Raw genomic sequence first — 26,581 nt, forward strand, 5'->3', positions numbered from 1 at the left:
TCAGAGCACTGTATATAACAATCTAGAGCATATATAAAAATGTCTAGGTTAACCTACTACCCATTTTTCATTAATTACAGTCTATATTACTGAATTAATGCAGGGTTGATACCAGGTGGAATATTGTTATAAATTTCAGCTCAATTGTAGGCTGCAGGTATCGCCGATTTTAGTCAAGCAACAAACTCCTTCTATATCTGAAAGTATAATAGTCTAACTGAACCAATGATATATTACTTTTGTAAATCGACCATCAAGGCGAAGGCAACTGATTACATATGAAAGCATTGTAAACAATTTACATTTCTTCCTACTTATGTTCATTTGAAATTCCTTTATTTCAGTGATTAGTTTCTTCGGAAAACCTTAGGTGATGTACATGAATGATTCCTAGCTAAATTGGAAATTCTATCTCCTTTTCAGAAATATATAGCTTTGCAGGTTTGTCCACCCCTGTTTCCACCAAAAACTGCAAGTAGGTAGAAACCACCCAAATAGGAAGGGAGGTGGAAGGTTAAGGATTAAGGTTAGAAAAAAATACACAGCAATCTCAATTACTTATGTATTATTGATTTTATATCTGCTTCAGTCTTCCTTGGTAGCACTCTGAAGACACCATCTCTAGGTATTGGTCTTTAGGTAACTACAGCTCTTGCCATTCATATGAAAATAGGAGTTGCCAAATCTCTGACGATCCGTCTTTCACGTGTGTTTCGCACTGAGCTCAGCTGTACTTGCAAATTTAAAAGAACGTTGTTTTGTGGCAGCACATCGTATCTTTCTGTACCATCATAACTATATTGGATTGCCTTCAAGCACAACATTTACACGCATAAAACTCAAGAATGCAAAAAAGGGAAACATATTTTGAGATCAGACTGACAACATAAGGATAAACAATTATCAGTCTTAAATATGACAGAACAGTAACTGATAATCAGAAAATAAACCAATGATCATGAAGGACATTCATCAAAGTGCAGAAAGGTTTTGAGAAGCCACTAATTTTTAGGACCTACCAATTAATATCATGCAGTGGCTTTATCTATTTTCCTCTCCATACAGAGGAGATGTAATTCATATAGCCTCCAAACTGAGTATTTTAAAGGGTTTTTTTCTACAGACAACAGTTACCAAAAGGCATTTTCCTTCAGATACCTTCAGTCGTACCATATTTTCGGGGTATATTTTTTGTATAAACTGAAAGCACTTTTGTTTCATGTCCAAGATAAACTGAGACAACTGATGGGAGCCATTGGTCATGCAGGTAACACAGTCCTTTATTGATTAGCTTGGAGGTGTTCTGTTTTTTTTCATATCAGTGTTTTCAGAAAGTGTTGGCACCCTGCACCCATCAACAACTTTGTGCCCTTATAGCATCAAAGTCGTTCTACCTGCTCAATGCATTCTGAGGAAAAGTGTATCTCCAATTGTCGGAGGCGTAGCTTGGTCAGTAAGATTGAGGGGGGATGACCCTGGGGAGGTGATCTTCAGATTTACCAATAATCACACTGGCATATCTTGTTAACATACTTTATCTAATAAGCAGTGCCTAAGGGTGCTTACGAGACAGTGAAAAGGGTTGTTAGCGGTACATATTTTTTTCTGTAAAATAGCCAACATTTTTAAGAACTTCTAAACAAAGAGGAGAGTGTGTGTGTATGTGTGTGTGGGTGTGTGTGCGTGTGTGTTAGTCTGTGTTTATGCATGTAAAAATCCTAGGTGAAATTTAACAGACACCTCACCATACCCGACTGAAAGCACCTGCTTGGGTTACTGGTTGTGTGGCCATCACAAGTAATAGATCTACAATTGTCCTCAGTGGGAACCAAACACCCCATTGTAGCGCTTGACTCTCACAGGGAAGCAAAGTGGAGGAGTTCAAGGCCCACTCAACGGAGGTGGTATGGGCTAGTAATCATCAATCACTGGCAGACAGTATTAACACTCAATAAATGATTGTCCAGTCAATACTTTTTCTTCCGAAAAAAGAGCAGTACATTAGTAACGTGCATACTACTAAATACTATGCAGTAATTTACAAATATACATTGGCAGATGAACATACCATAGATGACATTTTGTAATCACTGGTGAGCCCCTAGAGAGGTCTCCCAAAACAAATCAATTGAGTTTAGATGCTTTCTCACATCACTTTTGCATGCATGAGTCATTGTCATTATAATGCTGAACCAATAAAACATGTGCAATCATTATGATATCCCAACATTTTGCTTCTTATATCAGGCATCAAACTGTAATGATAGAAACAGCCCCTAGAGGACATCAAATTGATAAAGCATTACTTTGCAACTATACAGGCATCCTCTAGAGAGCGTAATCAAATGAACAATGCAGTCATACATGTGTATGCCTTCTAGGCCTTCTAAGATGTTTTTCCCCTTGTCAGGACCTCGTTTTTGGTTCAGATACGTTAATCGTCACCTTCCACAAAGCTCTTTTTACTCGTAAGTCATTGGTAACAAACTTGACAACAAATGCACTAGCTGTCCCATTGGCCTTTTCCCCGTGAAGGGAAAAGGTCACGTTAGTCAAATATATTACAGTACATAACAACATTTACTCCACCTGTCTTCATCCGCCTTCTCCTCACCACTGAAGGCGGTGTGTGGGCTGAGTGAACTTTCTTGAAGAAGAACGAGTTGCATTTCTTGTCCTTCTCGAGGTTCTCGGTTCTAGTACCGAAGATAATTTTCCTGTGTTCTTCCCTGAAGTGTTGCTTAAGCCCAATCTGGGTTTCCTCCAGTTCGTCATCCACGTCCCATCCCCTGAGCTCAAGTTTGTACAGTTGCTGCAGCTTGCTCTGCAGCTTCCCAAATGATCTCTTCTTTTTCCATGCAGCAGCTCTGCTTGCTTCCTGGAAAAAGCTCTGGAACATGTCCTTCACTCATTCTCACCACTGGCGGAGTGAAAGAGGTCCTTCATGTCCCTTCACTCTACACACAAAACTCTGAGGTTCACCACTTACTCCTTGTTCACAGCAACTAGCTGTTCAACTTTCACAATCCTGGGCCAGTGGGAAATTTCCCTATAAGTGCCCCCTCAAAACAGACTGCTCTGTAGTCAGAGAAATGGACAGCGACCCTGAAACTTTGCTCAGGCTTTACCGTTGGGGAGCTGAAAAGGAAGTTTATCCGTGAACGCATGGATCCATCCGGCCTACTCTAGGAAACATTACTGACATTTGGCCCCATGCTGCTTTGCAAATGCCTTATTTTTAATGGCGGACATTGTTCGTAACGCACAGTCCATTTGCAATGTGATTACCATATGTGAGGTATAGGCAATGAGACTCACCCACAGTAAAAAGTCCAAAAACCAGGTGATCAGAAAAGCAAAAAATCCAGGCATAATGCAGAGGCAGAACCCAGTGCAAAAATAACATAGAAGCAGGGATACGGGCTGTCATGTCCCTTGCCTCCATCAGTTCTCACTGTTGGTGCATTGGTGTTTAAGGGAAGGACAGAGAACCAACCTGCACATGAAGAGGGCCTTCAAGTAGGGATGCCAAAAATCTCATGGAATGAAGGCTGGATTGTTAACTCTATACTGCCAAAGGGGTCAGAAAACAACATACACTTCCAAGGCATGAATGTATCTGTGCTAATGTAGATGAATAAATGCATTATCATGCTGTTTCGCTGCATTGTTTTGGTATGTGTAGTAGTGGTAAGTGTAATTAAATTTGGTTAAATTCAGATTAGAGTTGTGCGTTTGCTGCATGTATGGTAAAGGTATGATTTTTTTGTGTCATTTGTGGTTCTTCAGAAATAAGGAGGATGAGGCAGTAGTTCTCATGGATGGACGGGTCTTTAGTGTATTTATATTGGAGCCACTGGAGCAGGAACTGAAAGAAAGATCTGCTTAACAGTAGCTGGTATAAATAGAAGGATTTCTTTATTTTCATTCATTGCTACTGGAAGGATTTTTTCCCTCATGTATGAAAACTGCACTGCCAGTGGCTTGAATTAATGCTTTGAATGACTGTGATTTATTTCAGCAAAAACAAGAAGGCACAGATTTACAAATAAATCATGCAACACAGCGCAGCAAGTGAAGTTTCTTCACTGCGTTGCGTGAACAGGAGAAAGTATAACAGTACCATGTCAAATAAAATGTGGTGCTGTTCTGCTCTCTCCCTGCACAGACAGACTTTTGCCTGCTACGAACCAACGCAGACACCCTTTCAACATTGTGCAAGGGTGTCTGTGTTGTGGTCAGCATCCTTTTTGTACAGGAAGGAGTGCTATCCTGTCAAACGTTATGCGTTAAGGCAGAATGTATGCTGTAGAATGCGGAGCACATGCAAAGAGGCAAAAACGATAAGAAATGAAAACATTTCTCCTTATTGTGCCCACCTCAGAGAAGTGTAGGATTTTGGCACAAATCCCTGTCTTCAATTATTTGTAGATAGGGATTTGCATCAAAACCCATGGATGGCTGCATAAGAATCAGTGCTCAATTCGTGAAAAAATAAGTGCCAGGGCCCTTGTCAGGAGGCTGCTGCATTTTGCACTCTTAAGCACAGCCAATGAGGGTACTCACACAACTACTAACCATCACAGTGCTACAACTGAGGCTATTCAGACTGTTAGAGGCCCCCAAACCTCATAGAATGGTATGGGTAACATGCATTAGTTCTTTTCAATTATTTAACAACTGTTGTCCAACTCACCTCTAAATTAAACAAACAGATGCCGGCTGTCACAAGTGCCGACATTGACAATGAAGTGCCGGAAACCGGTCCTCGGTAGCTTGTTTCCGATCCAGGGAAGACATGGCTTGGCAGTTCGGGCTGGACTGTTCCCATGAGGCACAGGGTCAGACTGATTTGCATATAGCCATGTCTGAACTGGGGTGGCAGAGTGGGCTAAAGAACAGTGATGGATTAAACCCAGATCTTTTGACTGGGTGTGAGGGTTTGATTGATTCAGATGCTCCGTCCATCACCACCCCCTTTTGTACCGCTTTTGGCCGCCATAAGTGTGGCAGGGTATGCTCAGACGAGAGTCCCTTGCTCACTTTGCCACTGGATTCAAGCAAGCCGGGCTGAAGACGGCTGGAATGCCAGAAACCGGTCCTCTGTAGCTTGTTTCCGGTCCAGGGAAGACATGGCTTCGCAGTTCGCGCTGGACTGTTCCCATGAGGCACAGGGTCAGACTGATTTGCATATAGCCATGTCTGAACTGGGGTGGCAGAGTGGGCTAAAGAACGGTGATGGATTAAACCCAGATCTTTTGACTGGGTGTGAGGGTTTGATTGATTCGGATGCTCTGTCCATCACCACCCCCTTTTGTACCGCTTTTGGCCGCCATAAGTGTGGCAGGGTATGCTCAGACGTTAGTCCCTTGCTCACTTTGCCACTGGATTCAAGCAAGCCGGGCTGAAGACGGCTGGAATGCCAGAAACCGGTCCTCGGTAGCTTATTTCTGGTCCAGGGAAGACATGGCTTGGCAGTTCGGGCTGGACTGTTCCCATGAGGCACAGGGTCAGACTGATTTGCATATAGCCATGTCTGAACTGGGGTGGCAGAGTGGGCTAAAGAACGGTGATGGATTAAACCCAGATCTTTTGACTGGGTGTGAGGGTTTGATTGATTTGGATGCTCTGTCCATCACCACCCCCTTTTGTACCGCTGTTAGAGGCCCCCAAACCTCATAGAATGGTATGGGCAACATGCATAAGTTCTTTTCAATTATTTAACAACTGTTGTCCAACTCATCTCTAAATTAAACAAACAGCTGCCGGCTGTCACAAGTGCCGACATTGACAATAAAGTGCCGTTGCGTAGCACCGGAAACCACATGCTCAAATTGAGCACTGATAGGAAAGCCCAGGCACTACCCATGGAATGTCCTCTTTGTTGGACTGAAAATGCGTCCCGCTGACTCCTTCTAACATTGTGCAAGTTAAGTCAGCATTTGCGGCACCATTTTGTATTCAGCCGCAATGTTGTGCCATGATCAAAATGAAGCTTCTGCCTCATACTGTCTCCCTCAGCAGAAACCAGCCTCAATTGTTTCACTTTATTATTCAAGGTTGAGCTCCTCTGCACTAATGAATAGATCATTTAGTTTTGCAAGCCTTTCCTTGTAGGTAGCCCTGCTCCTACTCTCAGAGAGACGGGCACGGACTGAGTAACCTTGAAGCTAAGATTGTGTGTTCCCGATCACAGGATGGTAGCTCCTTTGTTCATCAGTGCCCAGGCTGGAAAATTCCATTCTGGGCGGGTCTTAGGGGTGTTGGGAATGTATGTCTGACTTTATCTTGCGGACGGGGTCAGTCCCTCTGCAGCTATCTAAGGAGGCTGGTCAGATTGGACTCCACCTGAGCGCATACTATTAAATACATTTGGTTTGTATTCTCTACTGTCTGACCAACTCTTCATTTGTATGGAAGGCTGGGAGGTGGTCGCGAGTGACCCGGGTGTCCCTAATCGGGTCACTTCTGGGACGGGTGAGGAGAACGGGGTAACATTGGGTCAGAGGGGCTGAACGGGGATCCCTGCATGAGAGAGTCTGGTACTCGCAGCTGCCCAGTCTGTCTGACAGGTGGTGCCTCGGCCAGCAGTCATCCCGGCTGGGGTCCTGAATGGCGAAACCCTTGGATCTGACAGTTTGGTCTGAACAGTCGGCAGTGAAGAATAACTTTGTTAGATCTGTGTGCACCAGGTGAATTTGCTTTGGTACTTTGTGGCTATGGCACCATTTTGGTTTGTGTTTGGCATGGTCTCAGGACCAATTTGGAAACAAGGTGTTTGTGAACACTTTGACAGGCAACTCAACAAATGTGTTTTACTTTTGGAGATGCCTGGGGTTTGTGGCTTTTGGTTTGTGGTACCACTTTATTTTTTCCTTTTGGTGCGATCTGAGGAAATACTTTGCATGCATAAATGGTGAACATGTTTTCTTCTGAGAATGCCGGGTTTACGTGAACAGGGTTTTTTGTGCTGTTGTTGTTGTTCTGCTGATGCTCAACCAGAGGTAAGGCAGCCAGTGCCTCCAGAAGGCATTCTGAATTTGGATAGGTATGTGTTGGATGGCCTTGGCCCTATTATGTTTAGTGCGTTATGGCACTAATATACGAGGGACAATGCCAAAGTTGTAGTGGCCTTTGACAGGCACTTTTGATGAACAGCAAATTGTAATTTTTTTTTTAATGTTAAGGAGTTATTGTTTGCAAAATGTAGGCAATAAGTGTTTATTTCCTTAGAACATGGTAATAGGAAGGTAAACAAAAATGAATGAAAACAGAGAAAGAGGCCCAGAAGGAAAACAGCGAAAAGCTGTAGCGAATGAAAGGAAAACACAACAAAAAAATAATAGAGTGTGCGAATAGGAAATTTCAATCGCAATGTAAAAAGCTTCTTGTTGCCCAATAGGAAAAAGATAAATTTGTGGAGCAACATTTAGATACTTGACCTCCAACCCCATATACCCTGCAGAGAATATACACTGCTGTGCCACAGTCTCAACCATCTGCTCCTTCTGTCTCTGCTGTTTCTGTTTCTTCTATTATTGATTCAGCTGCTGTGGTCACCGTGCCTCCTGTCCTTTCTTTGACTTCGCCTTCTGCGCCTGTGATGACTGGGTGTCTTCCTGTTATGCCTATTATTTTGACATCTTTCTCCAGCTCTTCCTCACTCAAGCAATCCACAGCCTCCTCTCGAACAGAGCTGTACTCTACAGCTACATTTCAATTCTCTAAAACAACTCCAACAATGCTTTCCGAACAGCAAATTTTTGAGTTATTTTCTAGTTTTCATCACAATCTCTAGAGTGTCTTTAGGGTTCTCCAACTTCTCTTCACCTACACCGACTTCTCTGTTACAAAATCCATGCTTGTGCAAAGCTACTTCTATTACACACAGATATTTCAGGTTCTTCCCCTCAGGTTCTGCTTCTGTATCTTCATCTTCCAAATAATCAAAACAAGAAATGTCTTGACAGTAATGAGTAGTGGGACACCTGTACGTGGATTAGGGGAGAGAGCCTAAGCAACTGCTAGTGAGCCACTGGGGTGTATATTGATGCAATCTGATGTGGGAGGTGAAGAGTAAATGGAGGTAGCTAATAAGGGGTCACCCCATTTACAGTGTAGTGAGCGCATGGAGTATGATGAAAGAGTATGAGCCATTTGTGCAGCAGCATGCCCTTAAGAATGCATCGGGTACTTTGTTTGGACTTTGGGAGCAGTATTCCAATGATGTAGCACCCCAGATTAATTATGATATCAGGGATACTGTGTACTCTGCTGATATGGCATCTGGTAAGGGTTTTGGTAATGCTGAAATACTAGTCGCCTACTGAGGTAGGTTGCTTGAGAAGAGCCCGAAGACAGCATGTAGGAAGTCATGGGTTCTTGGGGACGAGGTCGTGGAGCTAACAGACAGGACATGGCAGAGCTCAGCATGCTGCTGCCTCATAGGATCATTTGGATAGTAACAACATTGATGACAACAAGGGTGGACAGTATTATCACGATGATTTTGAAGATGGTTATTGTTTCGTGATTTGCTTGCAATGAATGTAACAGTGATTCCCCAGTTTACAGCGGTTACTGACGTTCAAAAAATGTGTGACAATGATTCCTTTTTTTGTAGCTTTCTTTTCTGTCCTTGACTAGAAGAGCAAGTTCTTCAGCATTCCTAGTCATCCTGCTAGTGGATATCTGATTGGGTTCACCTGGATTTTGGGGTTCAAGTGGGCTCACCTCGCTGGTAGAGGTTTTAGGTTTCACCGTGCGTCTCCTGGCTACCCCGGTATCACTAATTGACAGGACGACACCTACTTGGGTCACCTACTGTCAAAGGAGGGTAAGGGATTGACCCTGCTGTTCATGATCCTCCTGTGCATGGAGTTTTGAGCAATTAAATGTTGCGCCTTGCTTGGATCTTGTGCTTAGTTCACCTAATTAGTCTTTGTGCTTGGTGCAAAGCTGTTTGTGTTGTACGTACACAAAACGGCCGGCTGTGCACTCTCTGTTTTAGCACAGGCCTTCGGAGGTAAGCAACAGCTGTGTGCCTATTTTTTCTGCTATGCTTAAAACTGCTGTGTGAGCCCTCCTGAGCTGTCAAAGAGCTGTCATGCCCGTGGCTGTGGTTGTCTTGATGAGGCAATCGGTTGGCCTCGTCTTTGACACTGATCTCACAGTCTTGGTACTCCATGCTGTGGATACATTTTTTGGATAAGATAAAAACACAGCACCTTACCCGTGCGCTTCTAACTGCCTATGAATTCATTTGGTTTGCTAAAAACATCACGGTTGACAGATGTGCCTCTCTGAATTTAGCCATATTACTGCCCCTCCCTTTTGAGAAGAGACGAAAGGACGGGTAGACTTGATTGATGTTCCCTTATCTGACCCCCCAAGGGGAACAATATGTTGATGGCTCCTGTTTTAAATTACCAGAGGGCACAACTACTGCTGTTTATGTTACTACAGTCGATCCGTCATTCTGAGTAACAGACCTAACATCACCTTGATGCAAAGTAATGATAGACTGCGCATTGCACTGGGTTGCAGTACTTTGAGTTACAATCCAACTCAAATCACTATTTGGGTTGAATTGTAAATCCCACCAGAAGACTTTGCATTGCGTCTACTTTACAAAACAAATGCAAACCCAAGGCAACAACATTATAAATCTTCTCATCAGTTAGATAATAGTTAAAAAAAAATGTCAGTCCGATTGGGTCACATTGATCCACCAAAGCGATTGTGCAGTGTGTCCTGTGACCATACTGCACCAGAAACCACAGAAGCGGATGCACAATGTACCACTTTGTAATTGCAGGGTAAACAATTGGATATAGACAGTAGTATGTTTCCACTACTATTCAACTAAATAATCTGTCTTTCTGCAGGGCCCTTTCTCAATTTCTTCATGATTGTAGTTATGAGCACTGTCAAGCTTCATTACCAGAGCATTCTGCCCTGATTTTGGCCTTCAATAAATATCTCACGAAATCATCCATTAAAAATAAGAGAAACTTAATCTGGGTCCATTAAAGAACCTTCGCATTAATGTGAACATTGTTCTTTTCCTGCAGGATAAACAGAATCCGTCCAGTGAATTTTCCATGAAGAACTTGGTGATATCCGCACTGGACCTTTTTGGTGCAGGGACTGAAACAGTCAGCACAACCCTCAGATATGGGTTCTTGATTTTCCTGAAGAATCCAGAAGTAGTAGGTAAAATTACACACTGCCAAATCTCGAAGACTTTAAACTGTAAATTCTGGTAACAAAGGTGTCAAACTGCAATTATGCCTAAAGCAGAATTTCCTTGTAGCTGAGTTATGGATAAACCTTTTTCAGGGCTTAAATATGTTATTTTATCAAAAATCTAATTTGTACAATATAAAGTGACTTTCTGATTTGTAGACTGAGTTTTAGTTTATTAAATTGTATCACTTCAAGTCTCTTCACTGCCACTTATATTGCCTATAATTAATATATGGAGAGCGAGAGAGAAAGTCTTCCTTTAAGAGTTATCTACCCATATCTTTTTTTTCCGCATGTGGTCTTTCCAGTCTTTTAAGAATAATGATAGCATTTAGCCATTGCTTTTGTTTGAAGCTGGCTGGCTGACTTTGCTAACAATCGCTATTTTGTTTGTTAGCAAACTTGTGCTCTCAGCACATGTTTGGTGGAAAATCGCATGAGCTTCTATTTCACTTTGAGTTTTTCGAACACAATAGCAACAGTAATTAAAATTAACGCTTACTTTTTTTAGCATGATGATTTGTTCATTTTTCCTATTTACAATATCTGCTCCCTCATAAGAATAAATAACTAAGAACTTTGGGTCAGATGATCAAACAACTGGTGGCAGAATGTTAGGCCAGAAGTACTAAACATTGGTCGCAAAAAACTGGTCGCAATTTGCAAATAGTATTTTGCGACCAATGTGGTATTTTGCAAACTGACCTATGTAGTAATATGTTGGTTTGCAACATACCAAATTGTAGTGAGTCATGATTCAACCTATGTTACAAATATTAATGAGGTATCTCACTAATTGTGACATACTATGATTTGCTGCCATCACAGGGGTCAGCAGCCCACCACATCTGTGAATGCTTTTAACTAAAGAAACATTTAATTTTATGCAGCCTGCTTTCCATGAACAAAAATGGGAGGCTTTTAAAAACACATTTTTGCAAACATTTTTTTATACTAGGCAGTGGTCAAGGGGACCACTGGCAACTCCTAACATTTTTATTATCAACCTTCACAAAGAAGTTGGAGTCCCCTAGCGGCCCCCTCCCATTTGAGAATGGGCTACCTCTCCTTTTATGTACTCAGTAAAATAAATATTGTGCAACCAGATTTCAGTCGCAAAACATTAATATATCCCATTTCACATTGTTATTTGAAAGGGAGCCCCTAAACACGCCTCTTCCAAATACTGATTTTGTATGAAGCTGCAAACTCAAATTATGATTTGGTAACATGTTACCGAATTGCAAAAGGCCATTTTGCGGTCACCAACAGTATGATTTTCTGACTGCAAAAAGCCTTAGCACATTTGGCCACTGTTCGCAAACTGCAATCAGTATTTTTATGGCAAGGCAAGAAAACATTTTTACAAACAAATCTATGCACTAAAACTCGGAAGTGTATTGGGTCATATTCTGACCTGCCTCATTCTCATTTGTTAGATATGTCACAAATTGGAACTTGCTGTGATTACAGGCCATCACAGAGATAGTGGCCTGCTGGGTTCAGTGAACCACCCCGTTCAAATAAAGGAAACTATTTTTCAATTGCAGCATATTTTCCTTAAATAAAAAGTACTATGTTTAAAAAGTAAAAGTTTTTTTCCTTTTTGAGAGTTGGCCATGGTCCCATGGGCAACTTTCGATTCCCAACAAGCTTTTATTAAATTTACCAAGAGGAAGGTGGCCCTCTTACCTTTTCAAATGGGTTACCACCTCCTGTGAATTATCAGTACCTTTTAACTTTTTTCTGACTGGATTTCAGTTGCAAAACATTGATACATAACACACAGATTCAGTATTTGGAAGATATACCCAAAACACACTACTTCCAGACACTGAATCAGTATCCATTTCCAAGCCCATTTTAGGAAGCAGAAAACATGGCAGTAAATGCATCTGAAAAACGATGTTTACAGTTGCAAATGCTGAATTGGAAAGTTTTTGACCATAAAAATGCTTATTTTAGCTGACTCTTGAATTGTAAAGGTTAGTCACCAAGCTTTTTCTGGTACAATATTGGGTGAACTTATTCTCTAAAATCCAAATTCCTTGGGAGTGTTAAAAAGGAGTAATGCATCATCAGCAAATTGTACAGACATACCATTTAATTAATGTGTGTATTATTTCGATATTTACGATGCATAACCTCTCCTTGAAGAATCAGAGTGCTAAATAGAGCTGGGCAAGACACCAAATTAACAGGGTGAACCAAGCCTGGGTCGAGCCAAATGGTCTGGCTTGGCTCTTAGAACCCTTGCGTGAGCCGAGCACTGAAAATGTTTGCCATGTAAATCATAGAACTAACATCAAATATGATGAAGTCTCTTCAAAATTATAAAAAGTGAAGCTTGACATTAATATGTCACTTTTTCTCATTGCACTGGGAAGTACTTATTAAAGTGATAGTTTTTAAACATGAGCGTAGAACCATTCTGCTCCGCCCCCATGCTGGCTACACTGCCATTAGTGAACAATGAGGCAAGATAGTTGTCACATGAACCCTGTATGCGGCCCACATTCTTATGAATCGAACAACATTACAGTGTATTAAATGAAACACAGTCGTTTATTGTACAGCTGGTGTGAGAAGTTGGCCCGATATGCAACGTTCGCTATTCTAGCGACCGCTATGTATCGTTCCAACGACCCTTATGGTGTTTGGTTGTAAGTCAACCTATAGACCAGCTATCCTAGTAGCGTGGATACGAGCAGTCTAAGGCTAAAGACTCGAGAGGGCGCGTTAAGCCAGCTGTTTACCACACATGTACCCCTTGAACACCCAGTGAAAGGACACCACACAAGTGTTATGAAAATAAACAGTATATTTATTAAGAATCACAACAGCCCTGTACTCTTTATGAGGACAGGGTACTAAGCACAAACCCAATCTCTTTAGCAAATACTTCAAGTGCACAGTTTAAAGACAAGTGTCCGAGGACACGGAAAGGTTAAGGCAAGTCGGAAGCGAGGGACTCGGGACCCTAGAGTAAGGAGGCTATGCAGGCACCGAAATGCCGAGTTACCTAGCCACGAGGGCTGCGGCTGCACAAGTCTTACAGGCGTCGGGGTCTTCGCTGACGAGCCAGGAGCCGGAAGAAAAGGAGTTGCTGGCCGGCGACCAGTGATGAATAGTTCGTAGAGATCCAAGCCTGGATCGGAGATTGATGAAACCTGAAAGCAGAGGGGACCAAGTTCGTACTACTAGCCAGTAGTCAGAGGGTACCAGGAAGGCACCAGTTGGCCGTCACCTCGACCAGGTGAGTGGGCGACGCTAGGCTCTGCAGTCTCACGGACCAGGAGGCGTTGTCGGCGACCACGGTGGAGGTGCGAGCTGTCCCACGACGGATGTCGCTGTCGGCGTCTTGAGTGGACCAGGAGGGTCCGGGGTGCTTCTCAAAAGATGGAAGCAAGGGCCAGTCTGGAGCAACCAGACCGGCAGTGTTGATTCTTGGTCGTCGTCACAGAAGGGCACAAGCCAGCGGCTAGTGACCAGACAACGTGCTGAGCAGCGAGCAGAAGGGCCCCACGCAGATCGTGGAGATACTGGGAGGCTGCACTTCGGTGCTAGAGCGGCTCAGGGTCGGGGCTTCTCGGACCCCAGAGCACTCACCAGAGAGTTATCTCGATGGTCGTGCTGGTTTTTAAGAGCGTGCAGGTTCTGATGATGGCCGGTCCCTCGAGGTCTCGTCGCACCCACAGATCACAGCTGAGCTGATGACGTGGGTAGAGGTCAGAGGTGCCAGGGAAGCCGGTTCTCGTCGAGCTGGGCCGTCGGATTCCTGGAGGAAGGACTTACAGCAAACCGCAGAGTTCTTAGATGGTGCCCGCTGATGCAGGGTGACTACTCCTTAGTCACAAGGGAGAAATCTTAAGAAGAGTCTTGAAGTCCTTTCGTAGAAAGTATTCTTGATTCAAAGATGATCTAATTTGGAAGGGTCCCCGCTCCGGCCTTTATCCTAAAGAAAGGGGTGGGAACATGACTAGGTCCTGCCCTAAGGGTGGGACCAGGAAGGGGGGTAGTTACACCCCTCTCCCCTGCCGGACTTTCCCCAGGCCAGGGCTGTCGCCCCTGGAACTGGTTCTAACCGGCAGATGCGTAGTGAGCACCGGGGTGCCACTCCGCAGTCACCTTCTCGCAAAAGCCCTACCTACCCAGAATACACAAACCCTGTCTGGGACGGTGCGAACACCGCCCTCGACAGGAAACCCTTTGTCCAAGTGCTCCTCGCTGGAAGGACTCCCAGCAGCAGGAGGTCAGACTTGTGTCTGTGGTGGCAGCATCCATTTTGTGGAACTGAGGCCTTCGTTAACTTTAACCGGGGTTCACAGTTACGTACATGTCGTGTCCCTCTAGAAGGGCGGAATGCTAACCTCGTCGCCAGAGTTGGTGAGAGGACAGCATCCCGATTCGTATGACACCTTACTCGACATGTCTTGATAACGCGACACCGAAGTTACCGATATGGTACGCGTTATCATGGAACAGCCATTGGGTCTTGATTCCGCAAGCTGCAACCGGGCTCGGCTCGGGCCAGAGCTTAGTTCACGCGAGCCCATGCACTCTGCCTTCAGGATTGTCAAGGCCTGCCATAGGAGTGACTGATAGGGACTCGGGTGTCCATTGGAGGGTTAGATATAGGGCTACTATATCTAAAGCAAAGGGTGATTACACGACTTTGCCCCAGCTGTCATGCAGCCAGTTGTGTCAAATTTAGGAGGCCAGTCAGGGGTGGCATAATACATGCTGCAGCCCCTGGCGGCCCTGGATACACCTACGCCCTGGGTTACAGGGTCTGATAAGGTGGCCCAGTACCAATTGGTATATGCACCTAGGGTACATCTTGTAATTTAGAGAGAGAACAGCCAGGCTGTGGGTCTGATTGGCAGGCCCACAGCCAGAGAAAGTCGTAAACCAGTGAAACAAAAGCGAAAAATCTGGGTGATCATGGGATTGCAGACCCTACTCTCCTACATGACCCCCCCCCAAACGTCGGAACAACTAACTAACCTTGACCAGGTAAGTCTTCTTGTTCTAAGTGGAAATATCTGGAGAGCCCATCGGCATTGCCGTGATCAGTACCAGGTCTATGTTCCACTGTGAAGTCCATCCCCTGTAGGGAAATGGACCACCTAAGCAGTTTGGGGTTTTCACCCTTCATCTGATTTAGCCACAAGAGGGGCTTATGGTCGGTCTGAATCTTGAAGTGAGTGCCAAACAAGTATGGCCTCAGCTTCTTCAGGGCCCAAACCACAGCAAAGGCCTCCCTCTCAATAGCTGACCAATTCTTCTCTCTAGGGGTCAGCCGTCTACTTATAAAAGCAATGGGCTGGTCTTGACCATCAAAATTCAGTTGAGAAAGAACAGCTCCCACACCCAACTCAGAAGCATCTGTTTGGACAATGAATGGTTTGGAGTAGTCCGGACTCTTGAGGATAGGCGCCGTGCACATGGCCTGCTTTAGGTCATCGAATGCTTTTTGACAGCTCGCTGTCCACTGAACCTTTTTTGGCATTTTCTTACTTGTCAGTTCATTTAATGGTGTCACAATGGACCCATAGTTCCTGACAAACTTCCTGTAGTATCCAGTCAGGCCCAAGAAAGCTCGAACCTGAGTCTGGGTGGTTGGAGGAGCCCAGTCCCTGATTGACTGTATCTTGCTCTCCAGTGGCTGAACCTGACCTCCACCGACAAGGTGGCCCAGGTACACAACCTGTGTCTGCCCTATCTGGCACTTGGTGGCCTTGATAGTGAGACCTGCTGCTTGCAGTGCCTCTAACGTCTTCCGCAGGTGGACCAGGTGATCCTCCCAGGTGGAGCTAAAGACAGCGATATCGTCAAGATACGCCGCACAGAAGTCATCCAGCCCAGTAAGGACTTGATTCACCAACCGTTGGAAGGTGGCAGGTGCATTTTTCAGACCAAAGGGCATCACCGCGAACTGATAATGCCCACCAGGGGTTGAAAATGCTGTTTTAGGTTTGGCGTCCTCAGCTAACCTGATTTGCCAATACCCAGCTGTCAGGTCAAACGTACTTAAGTAGTTGGCCGAAGCCAGCCTATCAATAAGCTCGTCTGCCCTTGGTATTGGGTGGGCGTCAGTCTTAGTGACTGCATTGAGACCCCTGTAGTCTACGCAAAACCTCATCTCTCTCTTACCACCCTGGGTGTGAGGTTTCGGCACTAGAACTACGGGACTAGCCCAAGGGCTATCCGAGGGTTCAATGACTCCCAGCTCCAACATTTTCTGCACCTCACTTTTGATGCAGTCTCTGACGTGATCAGGCTGCCTGTAGATTTTACTCTTTACGGGCAGGCTGTCACCAGTGTCGACCTCGTGGGTGCACCAATCGGTCTGACTGGGTGTCAGAGAAAACAGATGTCGGAACGACTGAAGAACCTGTTTACAGTCGCTCTGTTGATGGTCGGAGAGGCTGCCGCAAAAGACAACACCATCTACCGAGCCATCGTCAGGATTCTGAGAGAGCAGGTCGGGGAGAGGGTCACTCTCCTCCTCCTGTCCCTCATCTATGGCCATGAGCAAACTCATGTCCTTCCTGTCGACATATGCTTTTAGCCTGTTGACATGAAGCACCCTGTGGGGGCTCCGGGGAGTTCCTAGGTCGACCAGGTAGGTGACCTCTCCCTTTTTTTCCAGGATTGTGTGGGGCCCGGACCATTTGTCCTTGAGTGCTGCTGGGGCCACTGGCTCCAACACCCACACCTTCTGTCCGGGCTGGTAAACAGTCAAGACAGCCTTTTGGTCATGCCAAGCTTTTTGGAGTTCTTGGCTGGCCTTAAGGTTTTCAGATGCCTTTTCCATGTACTCAGCCATCCGCGAGCGGAGGCCAAGCACATAGTCCACTATGTTGGTTGCAGGCTTTTTGAGAGGTCTCTCCCATCCTTCCTTCACCAAACACAGGGGTCCTCTTACAGGATGCCCGTACAAAAGTTCAAAAGGGCTGTAGCCAACCCCCTTCTGTGGGACTTCTCTGTAGGCGAACAAGAGGCAGGGGATCAGGACGTCCCATCTACGCCGAAGCTTTTCCGGTAGTCCATGAATCATCCCTTTTAGGGTCCTGTTGAATCTCTCAACAAGCCCATTGCATTGTGGATGATAGGGTGTGGTGAACTTGTAGTTGACACCACATTCCTTCCACATAGCAGTTAAATAGCTCGACATAAAGTTTGCACCTCTGTCGGAGACGACCTCCTTAGGGAAGCCCACTCTGGAGAATACTCCAACTAGGGCTCTTGCCACAACAGGTGCTGTAGTGGTCCTAAGGGGAATAGCTTCAGGATACCTGGTGGCATGATCCACTACCACCAGTATAAACTTGTGCCCTGATGCTGTCGGTGGTTCCATGGGACCGACGATGTCGATCCCCACCCGTTCAAAGGGCACCCCCACCACAGGCATTGGTATAAGGGGGGCCTTTGTCGTGCCACCTGACTTACCACTGGCTTGGCAAGTGACACAGGAGCGGCAAAACTCCTTGGTATCTTCGTTCATGTGCGGCCAGTGAAAGTGCGAGACAAGCCTGTCCCACGTTTTCGTCTGGCCTAAGTGACCTGCTAAGGGAATCTCGTGGGCCAAGGTAAGTAGGAAACCACGCTGAGACAAGGGGACGACCAGCCTCCTGGTCATGCCAGGCTTGGGGTCTCTTGCCTCAGTGTACAGGAGTCCATCTTCCCAGTATACCTTGTGGGTACCTGTGGCGTTCCCAGCAGCCTCAGCAGCAGCCTGCTGTCTGAGGGGTTCAAGAGAAGGGCAGTCTAATTGGTCCTTCCCCAGATCTTCCCTTGAGGGTCCCCCTGAGCCCAAGAATTCAACTTGATCAAGTTCGAACTCTCTCGGCTCAGTTTCCCTCAATTCCTGTAGGTCAGCCTCCTCTGAGACTTGATCCTCGACCTGGGGCAAGGGGGAAGGCGCAGCCTTAACCCTACTGCTCTTTTTCTTGGGAGGTGTCTGGTCCGTTGTTCCAGGATCCAGCACCTGTTCAGTGGGGCATTTCCTGACCTGTGACCTAGTCACAGCGAACACATGTGCTGGCAAACCTAACATTTCCATGTGAGTCCGGTGCTCCACTTCTGACCATTGTGACGACTCCAAATCATTGCCCAACAAACAATCCACTGGGAGGTCTGGACTAACTACAACCTTCTTTTGGCCAGTTACCCCTCCCCAGGAGAAAGCTACAATTGCCATACTGTGATTGGTAGTGACATTGCTTGCATTGGTCACCAGGAATTCTGTACCTGGCATGATCTGTCCAGGGTCCACGAAGTTAGGCGTCACCATGGTGACGCTGGCACAAGCGTCCCTATAGGCCTGAGCCATCTTTCCATTGATAAAAGGCGTCTGTCTGTATTTGCCCAACGTATTGGGGCTTACGTCAGGGGACACGTCCGCGTCCCCGGTACTGACAAGGACAGCCTGAGTGAGTGTGCCAACTAAGTTGTCACGCCCCTCAGAACCCAGGGTTAACCCTACTAAACCCTTGGGAGGCGCACTACCACTGCTGACTGTACTAGGGGGCACAGGTGCCTTAGGGGCTGCAGTGGCAGGAGTCTGCCCTCCTCCTTTCTTGGTGCACTCACTAAACCAGTGAGACTTACTTTTACAGTACTGGCACCATCGTTTGGATTGGCCTTCTTTCTTCTTTTGGGGAGCCTGACCCCCACCCTCTTTGGGTTGTTGGGGACCTGTCGAAGACTTCTGGTCATTTTGTTCCCCCTTAGAATCTTTACCCTTCTGGTCTGCTTTCTTCTGACCACCTTGATTCTGGCCCTGGTTCTGTTTAACTCTCGTACGAACCCATTTGTCTGCCTTCTGCCCCAATTCTTGAGGAGAGGTCAGATCCGAGTCGACAAGATGCTGATGCAACAACTGGTTCTGACAATTGTTTAAAATTTGTTCTCTCATCATCAAATTATACAATCCTTTGTAACCAGTAACCTTACTGCCCAGCAACCAGCCCTCAAAAGCCTTAGTGGCACAATCGACAAAATCAGACCAATCTTGAGACTGCGTTTTCTGGGTATCCCTGAACAGCACCCTGTACTGTTCAGTGGTTAGGCCGAACCCTTCAACGAGTGTATTCTTCAAGACTTGGTAATTGTTGGCGTCCTCTACCCTTGTGGTGAGGAGCTTGTCTCTTCCTTTACCTTCAAAGGAGAGCCACAAGATAGCTGCCCACTGACTCTGGGGAACGCCTTGCACAGTGCAGGCCCTCTCCAAAGCAGTAATCCATTTGTGGATGTCGTCCCCTTGTTTAAAGGGGGGCACTATCTTCCCAAGGTGTTTCGTATCGAAACTCTTTTCCCTATTACTAGGTACATTGCTGCCACCAGTGGGGACTGTCCCACTTAACTGTTGCTCTCTAGCGAAAGCAAGCTTTTCCTTGGCCAGGGCAAGTTCTTCCCTTTCGATCCGCAGATTAGCTGCCCTTTCTTTCGCTTCGTACACTCTCCTCTGAGGGGACGTCATCCCTCTTTGAGAAGAGTTGTGAGAGCCGTTGGTATGAAGGGATCTGCCAGAGCCTCTTGATAGAGATCTGGCTCGTCCATTCCCCATGTTAAGCTGACCTGATAGTGGCCCCAGGGGTCCCCCAGTACCGCTATCATGTTTGCTTAAGTTGGACCTGCTTAGTCTGCCGACTTCTACCTGTCCCTTATCTGCCTCGTCCCCTGAGAGATCCTCATCCTCATCCTCCTCCACATCCTCGTTCTCGGTTGCGAGGTGAATGAGGTCAGGATCGTCCCGGGTTCCCTCGAGGGGAGGCATGTCTCCTTCTGGATTAGAAGAGCTACGAAGTTTCTCAGCTCTCCTGGCATCATAAGTCTCCAAGAGACCAATCAGAAAGGACGTTGTGGGGTTAGACCCCTGCTGAATCTTCCGGGAGTGACACAATCGTCTTAACTCCTTGAAGCTCAGCACAGTATATCCTGAAGGGATGACCTGTGGAGGGTCAACTGACACAAGGGGAGACTCGGGGTTTCCTCCTTGGCCCGACATACTGTTTCTAGTGTGGTGTAAGTGATGCACCTACCTACACTACGTGTTTTCCTACTTTTCCCTTGCTAAGAGCTGTAGCCAAGGTGTGCTAAGCCTTGAGGAGCTACAACAGCTGGTTCAGTAGAACTCAGAGTATTCTAAGCTTTAGTTATATGTACTAACAGTACTTGTGCGATCTTTCAACAAGATATTCTTAGGATACGTGTGGTAAAACAACAGCAAGCTCAAATCCCAACCGCTGCTCACCAATGTGAGAAGTTGGCCCGATATGCAACGTTCGCTATTCTAGCGACCGCTATGTATCGTTCCAACGACCCTTATGGTGTTTGGTTGTAAGTCAACCTATAGACCAGCTATCCTAGTAGCGTGGATACGAGCAGTCTAAGGCTAAAGACTCGAGAGGGCGCGTTAAGCCAGCTGTTTACCACACATGTACCCCTTGAACACCCAGTGAAAGGACACCACACAAGTGTTATGAAAATAAACAGTATATTTATTAAGAATCACAACAGCCCTGTACTCTTTATGAGGACAGGGTACTAAGCACAAACCCAATCTCTTTAGCAAATACTTCAAGTGCACAGTTTAAAGACAAGTGTCCGAGGACACGGAAAGGTTAAGGCAAGTCGGAAGCGAGGGACTCGGGACCCTAGAGTAAGGAGGCTATGCAGGCACCGAAATGCCGAGTTACCTAGCCACGAGGGCTGCGGCTGCACAAGTCTTACAGGCGTCGGGGTCTTCGCTGACGAGCCAGGAGCCGGAAGAAAAGGAGTTGCTGGCCGGCGACCAGTGATGAATAGTTCGTAGAGATCCAAGCCTGGATCGGAGATTGATGAAACCTGAAAGCAGAGGGGACCAAGTTCGTACTACTAGCCAGTAGTCAGAGGGTACCAGGAAGGCACCAGTTGGCCGTCACCTCGACCAGGTGAGTGGGCGACGCTAGGCTCTGCAGTCTCACGGACCAGGAGGCGTTGTCGGCGACCACGGTGGAGGTGCGAGCTGTCCCACGACGGATGTCGCTGTCGGCGTCTTGAGTGGACCAGGAGGGTCCGGGGTGCTTCTCAAAAGATGGAAGCAAGGGCCAGTCTGGAGCAACCAGACCGGCAGTGTTGATTCTTGGTCGTCGTCACAGAAGGGCACAAGCCAGCGGCTAGTGACCAGACAACGTGCTGAGCAGCGAGCAGAAGGGCCCCACGCAGATCGTGGAGATACTGGGAGGCTGCACTTCGGTGCTAGAGCGGCTCAGGGTCGGGGCTTCTCGGACCCCAGAGCACTCACCAGAGAGTTATCTCGATGGTCGTGCTGGTTTTTAAGAGCGTGCAGGTTCTGATGATGGCCGGTCCCTCGAGGTCTCGTCGCACCCACAGATCACAGCTGAGCTGATGACGTGGGTAGAGGTCAGAGGTGCCAGGGAAGCCGGTTCTCGTCGAGCTGGGCCGTCGGATTCCTGGAGGAAGGACTTACAGCAAACCGCAGAGTTCTTAGATGGTGCCCGCTGATGCAGGGTGACTACTCCTTAGTCACAAGGGAGAAATCTTAAGAAGAGTCTTGAAGTCCTTTCGTAGAAAGTATTCTTGATTCAAAGATGATCTAATTTGGAAGGGTCCCCGCTCCGGCCTTTATCCTAAAGAAAGGGGTGGGAACATGACTAGGTCCTGCCCTAAGGGTGGGACCAGGAAGGGGGGTAGTTACACCCCTCTCCCCTGCCGGACTTTCCCCAGGCCAGGGCTGTCGCCCCTGGAACTGGTTCTAACCGGCAGATGCGTAGTGAGCACCGGGGTGCCACTCCGCAGTCACCTTCTCGCAAAAGCCCTACCTACCCAGAATACACAAACCCTGTCTGGGACGGTGCGAACACCGCCCTCGACAGGAAACCCTTTGTCCAAGTGCTCCTCGCTGGAAGGACTCCCAGCAGCAGGAGGTCAGACTTGTGTCTGTGGTGGCAGCATCCATTTTGTGGAACTGAGGCCTTCGTTAACTTTAACCAGGGTTCACAGTTACGTACATGTCGTGTCCCTCTAGAAGGGCGGAATGCTAACCTCGTCGCCAGAGTTGGTGAGAGGACAGCATCCCGATTCGTATGACACCTTACTCGACATGTCTTGATAACGCGACACCGAAGTTACCGATATGGTACGCGTTATCATGGAACAGCCATTGGGTCTTGATTCCGCAAGCTGCAACCGGGCTCGGCTCGGGCCAGAGCTTAGTTCACGCGAGCCCATGCACTCTGCCTTCAGGATTGTCAAGGCCTGCCATAGGAGTGACTGATAGGGACTCGGGTGTCCATTGGAGGGTTAGATATAGGGCTACTATATCTAAAGCAAAGGGTGATTACACGACTTTGCCCCAGCTGTCATGCAGCCAGTTGTGTCAAATTTAGGAGGCCAGTCAGGGGTGGCATAATACATGCTGCAGCCCCTGGCGGCCCTGGATACACCTACGCCCTGGGTTACAGGGTCTGATAAGGTGGCCCAGTACCAATTGGTATATGCACCTAGGGTACATCTTGTAATTTAGAGAGAGAACAGCCAGGCTGTGGGTCTGATTGGCAGGCCCACAGCCAGAGAAAGTCGTAAACCAGTGAAACAAAAGCGAAAAATCTGGGTGATCATGGGATTGCAGACCCTACTCTCCTACAGCTGGTATTTGGAACTTATGTATTTGAAGGTGCTTTCTCATGTCGAAGTGTAGAAAAAGTAAGTAAAATATTTGCTGACCATCACACAATAATTTCAAGCCAAGAATAATGCAGGTTTTCTGGTAGCATTTAGCACAAATCAGCCACTCAATGGGAATCTATTTGTCTCTTATTTTTACCTCCCACATTAATACTTTGTATTCACCTATTTTTACAATGAGCGTAGAAGGAGGGTGGCAAGCAGGAGTCACGTGACAGTTTGGCTCATTATGAGTTCGAGATTCCAACAGGACCTCAAACTGCAAGACTTCAGGCTCGAGCCTGGCTCGTGCTTTCAGTGTCTTACCCACATCTTGTGCTAAATAATACACTAAAAACCTACAAATAGCTCAGTACAGAACAATAGCAAAATTTAAATATTAATCAATGGACAAAAAGATTTCTTTAAAAGTGTGTTAGAGGGTAGGGACTTGTGGTCCCCACGTACAAATACAAGGCACAAACCAGTTTGCGTTTTTGAATGCTGAATATTTAGCGATATTCCCTTTATATTATGATACAAATGAACAATACATCAGTTACATCATAAAACATACATCCACATCTTGCCTGGTGTGGATTTTTTATGTGTTCCCCCCGCAACTGTCCTCATTAAGCCTGCTGACAATTTAACTTTTACCCACAGGCACATTAAGATGCCTTGTAATTTTACAGCCATCTTACAAGGCTCATTGAGAGGTGGTTGAATTTAGATGTGGGAAATCCTGGTAACCCTAATGAATATCTGGGGTTGGTATCCCCTGATTTGAATCCAGCTACTATAGGTTATTCGTGCTCTAATGAGGAAACCCCTAACCAACCCAGGTTTACTGGGACACAAGCACATGCTTCAAGGTTGAATATGAGGTTCTTTTCTTTTATTTTCTTTGAAGAGGTGTTACATTGGAAAGGGGAATCATTGCTTTGCATCCAGGGATAGCAGAGGTTATTGCAGTCAGGTAGAGAATTCCAGGCTCTCACTTTGGGGTTTGAGGCATCGGATGGGATCCATCCATAAAAAAGGAGAGTTAGCTCTGTTGGTTCTCCGGAGTCTATGTGTCTCAATTGTCAACCTGAAACTCTCAACCAATCTTTGCCACTGGTAGTGTAAGTGATCACCACTATGATGTCTTGTTGGGCAGTGTCATCATTGGGTTTCATACCTAGGTACTCGCTTCCCTATGTGAAATACAGCCTTCTTGAGAGGGCAAGTACTCGTGGGATCCGTTTGGTGGTGTGTACAATTACCTCCTGTATCAAAAAATTGACACCTTAATATAGGTGAAGTATACAGGGGTAAGATTAAACAGTAGATTAATGATGTTTGGATTTGTTAATTGTATTTAACATCACATGTGAACAGTCATCATGTTAAGGCCTCTGATGCCCATGATGGTTTAAGCCTCCATCAGAACCAAATTACAAGCTCAACGGGTCCCTTGCTGTTGAATTCTGTGGCCTCATAAGTCTTTACTTACACGTCTTCATTCCGATTAATTCAGTTCAAGACGGATCGGGATAGCCTAGGTTGAGACGCCAGGGGCCTACTAGTGATCAGTTGCCACAAGACCCACGTCTCCCCCGATATCTATGAGGCAGACCAAAAGAACATGAGTAGTCATAGACTCAATGAAAGCCGCATATCTTTCTGCATCTGGTAAAATCGGGTCTGATGGTCCCACGCCCTGTAGTTTTAGGTGAGGGAACACCAAACCATTTGTGATCATCAAGAGTGGTACCAATCATAAGGGTACTGTTTCACCTGACTTTTCATTGTGCCTTAAGTAGTTTTGTTAATTCGAACATTTATGAAATTATATTTTACTGGAAACAAGGGTAAAGGTTGGTTGTGGAATGCAGGGTAAGGACATAGAAATACTCTGATTTTTATTAAACTTTACATAAAAGTTCTTCTCAAAACGGTTTATATACAACAAGTTTCCCCCCTGCAAACCACTAGCTGTTTGATTTATGAGAGAATTCGGAGCTTTGCCTAATCCTTTTATCAGATCCAGCCTCCATTGTGTATTGCCACCACAATGAACCAGTTCTTTGACTTCTGTTCTAGTCATCTGCATCCCTCTTTCAGCACTCTTGTCATCTAGCCATTTTTAGGTTTTGTGCCCGCGTTGCAGTGCGCAACACTGCTCGTGCAGCGAGCAGCCACGGCCCATGGAGGGAGTTGCGGTGGGCCAGAGAGGCGCGGTGGGGGAGGGGCAGGGTGGGGGGTGCTAAAAACCGGCATATGGTTAATTGGAGGTAAGTAAACAATTTAATTATTAAAAACGAACTTCGTAGCGCGCGCTGCATCGCATTTGGTGATGCAGGGCACGCTACCTGAAAGCAGAGAGGACAGAGTCTGGGTCACTAGCCAGTGACCAGGAAGGAACCAGGAAGGAACCAGGCGATGTCGTGAAGCAATCAGGTGATGTCGTGAAGCTTGTCTCTGCAGCCACATGGACCAGGAGGCATCGACGACGACCAGGAGTCAGGCACGGACTGTCCCACGAAGGCTCTCGCTGTCGGCGGTGTCTGCTTCCGGAATGGAGTCAACAAGCCTTGGCTAAGCCAACCCATGCAGGAATCGAAGATGGCTTTTTAATCAGACCAGCAAGGTCTGATGGGCTCCTCCTTTTCAGGGGAGCAAGGGCCAGTCTGGAGCAGCCAGACCAGTGGTGTATATTCAAGATTTCGTAATCACAGAGGCTACTAGCCAACGGGAAAGTGACCGGACAGACGCGTCGAGCAGGAAAATGCAAAAGGGCCCCACGCAGCACTCGTGGAGTGTGGAGGGATGATCTTTGGTGCAGATGATGCTCGGGGCTGGGGCTTCTCAATCCCCAATGCACAACTTCGAGGGTGCCTCAGAAGTTGCACGGAAAGCAATTCGCTGGCTTTCCAAGATGGCCGGTCCCACATCGCCTCCACGGGTCTCAGCTTTTGTGCCCCAGTCAGTGTCTCGTTTCATTCAGCCCTCCCTGCCCAAATACACTAGAACCTGTCTGGGGTGGTGCTAGCACCTCCCAAGACAGGAAACCTATTGTCCAAGCCTCCCTCGCTGGAAGGACTCCCAGCAGCAGGAGGTCAGACTTGTGTCTGTGGCAGCAGCATTTATTTTGTGATGCTGAGGCTCTGGTTAACTTTAACAGGGATTAGTAGGAACAACATGTCTTCTCCCTCTAGAAGGGTGGAATGCTACCCCCGTCGCCAGAACTGGCGAGGGGGTAGTATTCCAAAGCATATGACACCTTACACAACATGTTTTGATAAAGCCAAACCAGAGTTAGCATTTAACCGCGAGGTTCATAATGCACTTAAGAGTATATGGTATGGCTATATCCTAGAACAGCTATAAGGACATGGTTCGAAAGCTGCAGACAGGCTCAGCTCATGCTAGAGCCTCATCTCACATAAAACCAAGCACTCTGCCTCCAGGATTGTTAAGGCCTGCCATAGGAGTGACTTATAGGTGTATATGTGTCTAGATATAAGGTTAGATATAGGAATACTATATCTAAGCAAGCGGTGATTACACGACCCTGCCCCAGCTGAGTGATCAGCCAGTTGTGTCAATTTGGATGGTCAGCCAGGGGTGGCATAATACATGCTGCAGCCCCTGGGAGGCCTTGGATGCATAT

The 26,581-nt window shown here is 46.5% G+C and overlaps 1 protein-coding gene across 2 annotated transcripts in view; it reads left to right on the forward strand.

Moving 5' to 3' along the window:
• LOC147691989 (cytochrome P450 2G1-like) overlaps nucleotides 1-26,581 on the forward strand; it is an 833,534-nt gene that overhangs the window by 623,369 nt on the left and 183,584 nt on the right. For both annotated transcript variants that reach the window (XM_086938275.1, XM_086938277.1), the window contains one exon: nucleotides 10,074-10,215. In XM_086938275.1, coding sequence (XP_086794401.1) covers nucleotides 10,074-10,215 — 142 coding nt within the window. The remainder of the gene's footprint in view (nucleotides 1-10,073; nucleotides 10,216-26,581) is intronic.

Source organism: Lissotriton vulgaris, chromosome 9, assembly GCF_964263255.1.
Source record: "Lissotriton vulgaris chromosome 9, aLisVul1.2, whole genome shotgun sequence".
NCBI classification, from domain to species: domain Eukaryota; kingdom Metazoa; phylum Chordata; class Amphibia; order Caudata; family Salamandridae; genus Lissotriton; species Lissotriton vulgaris.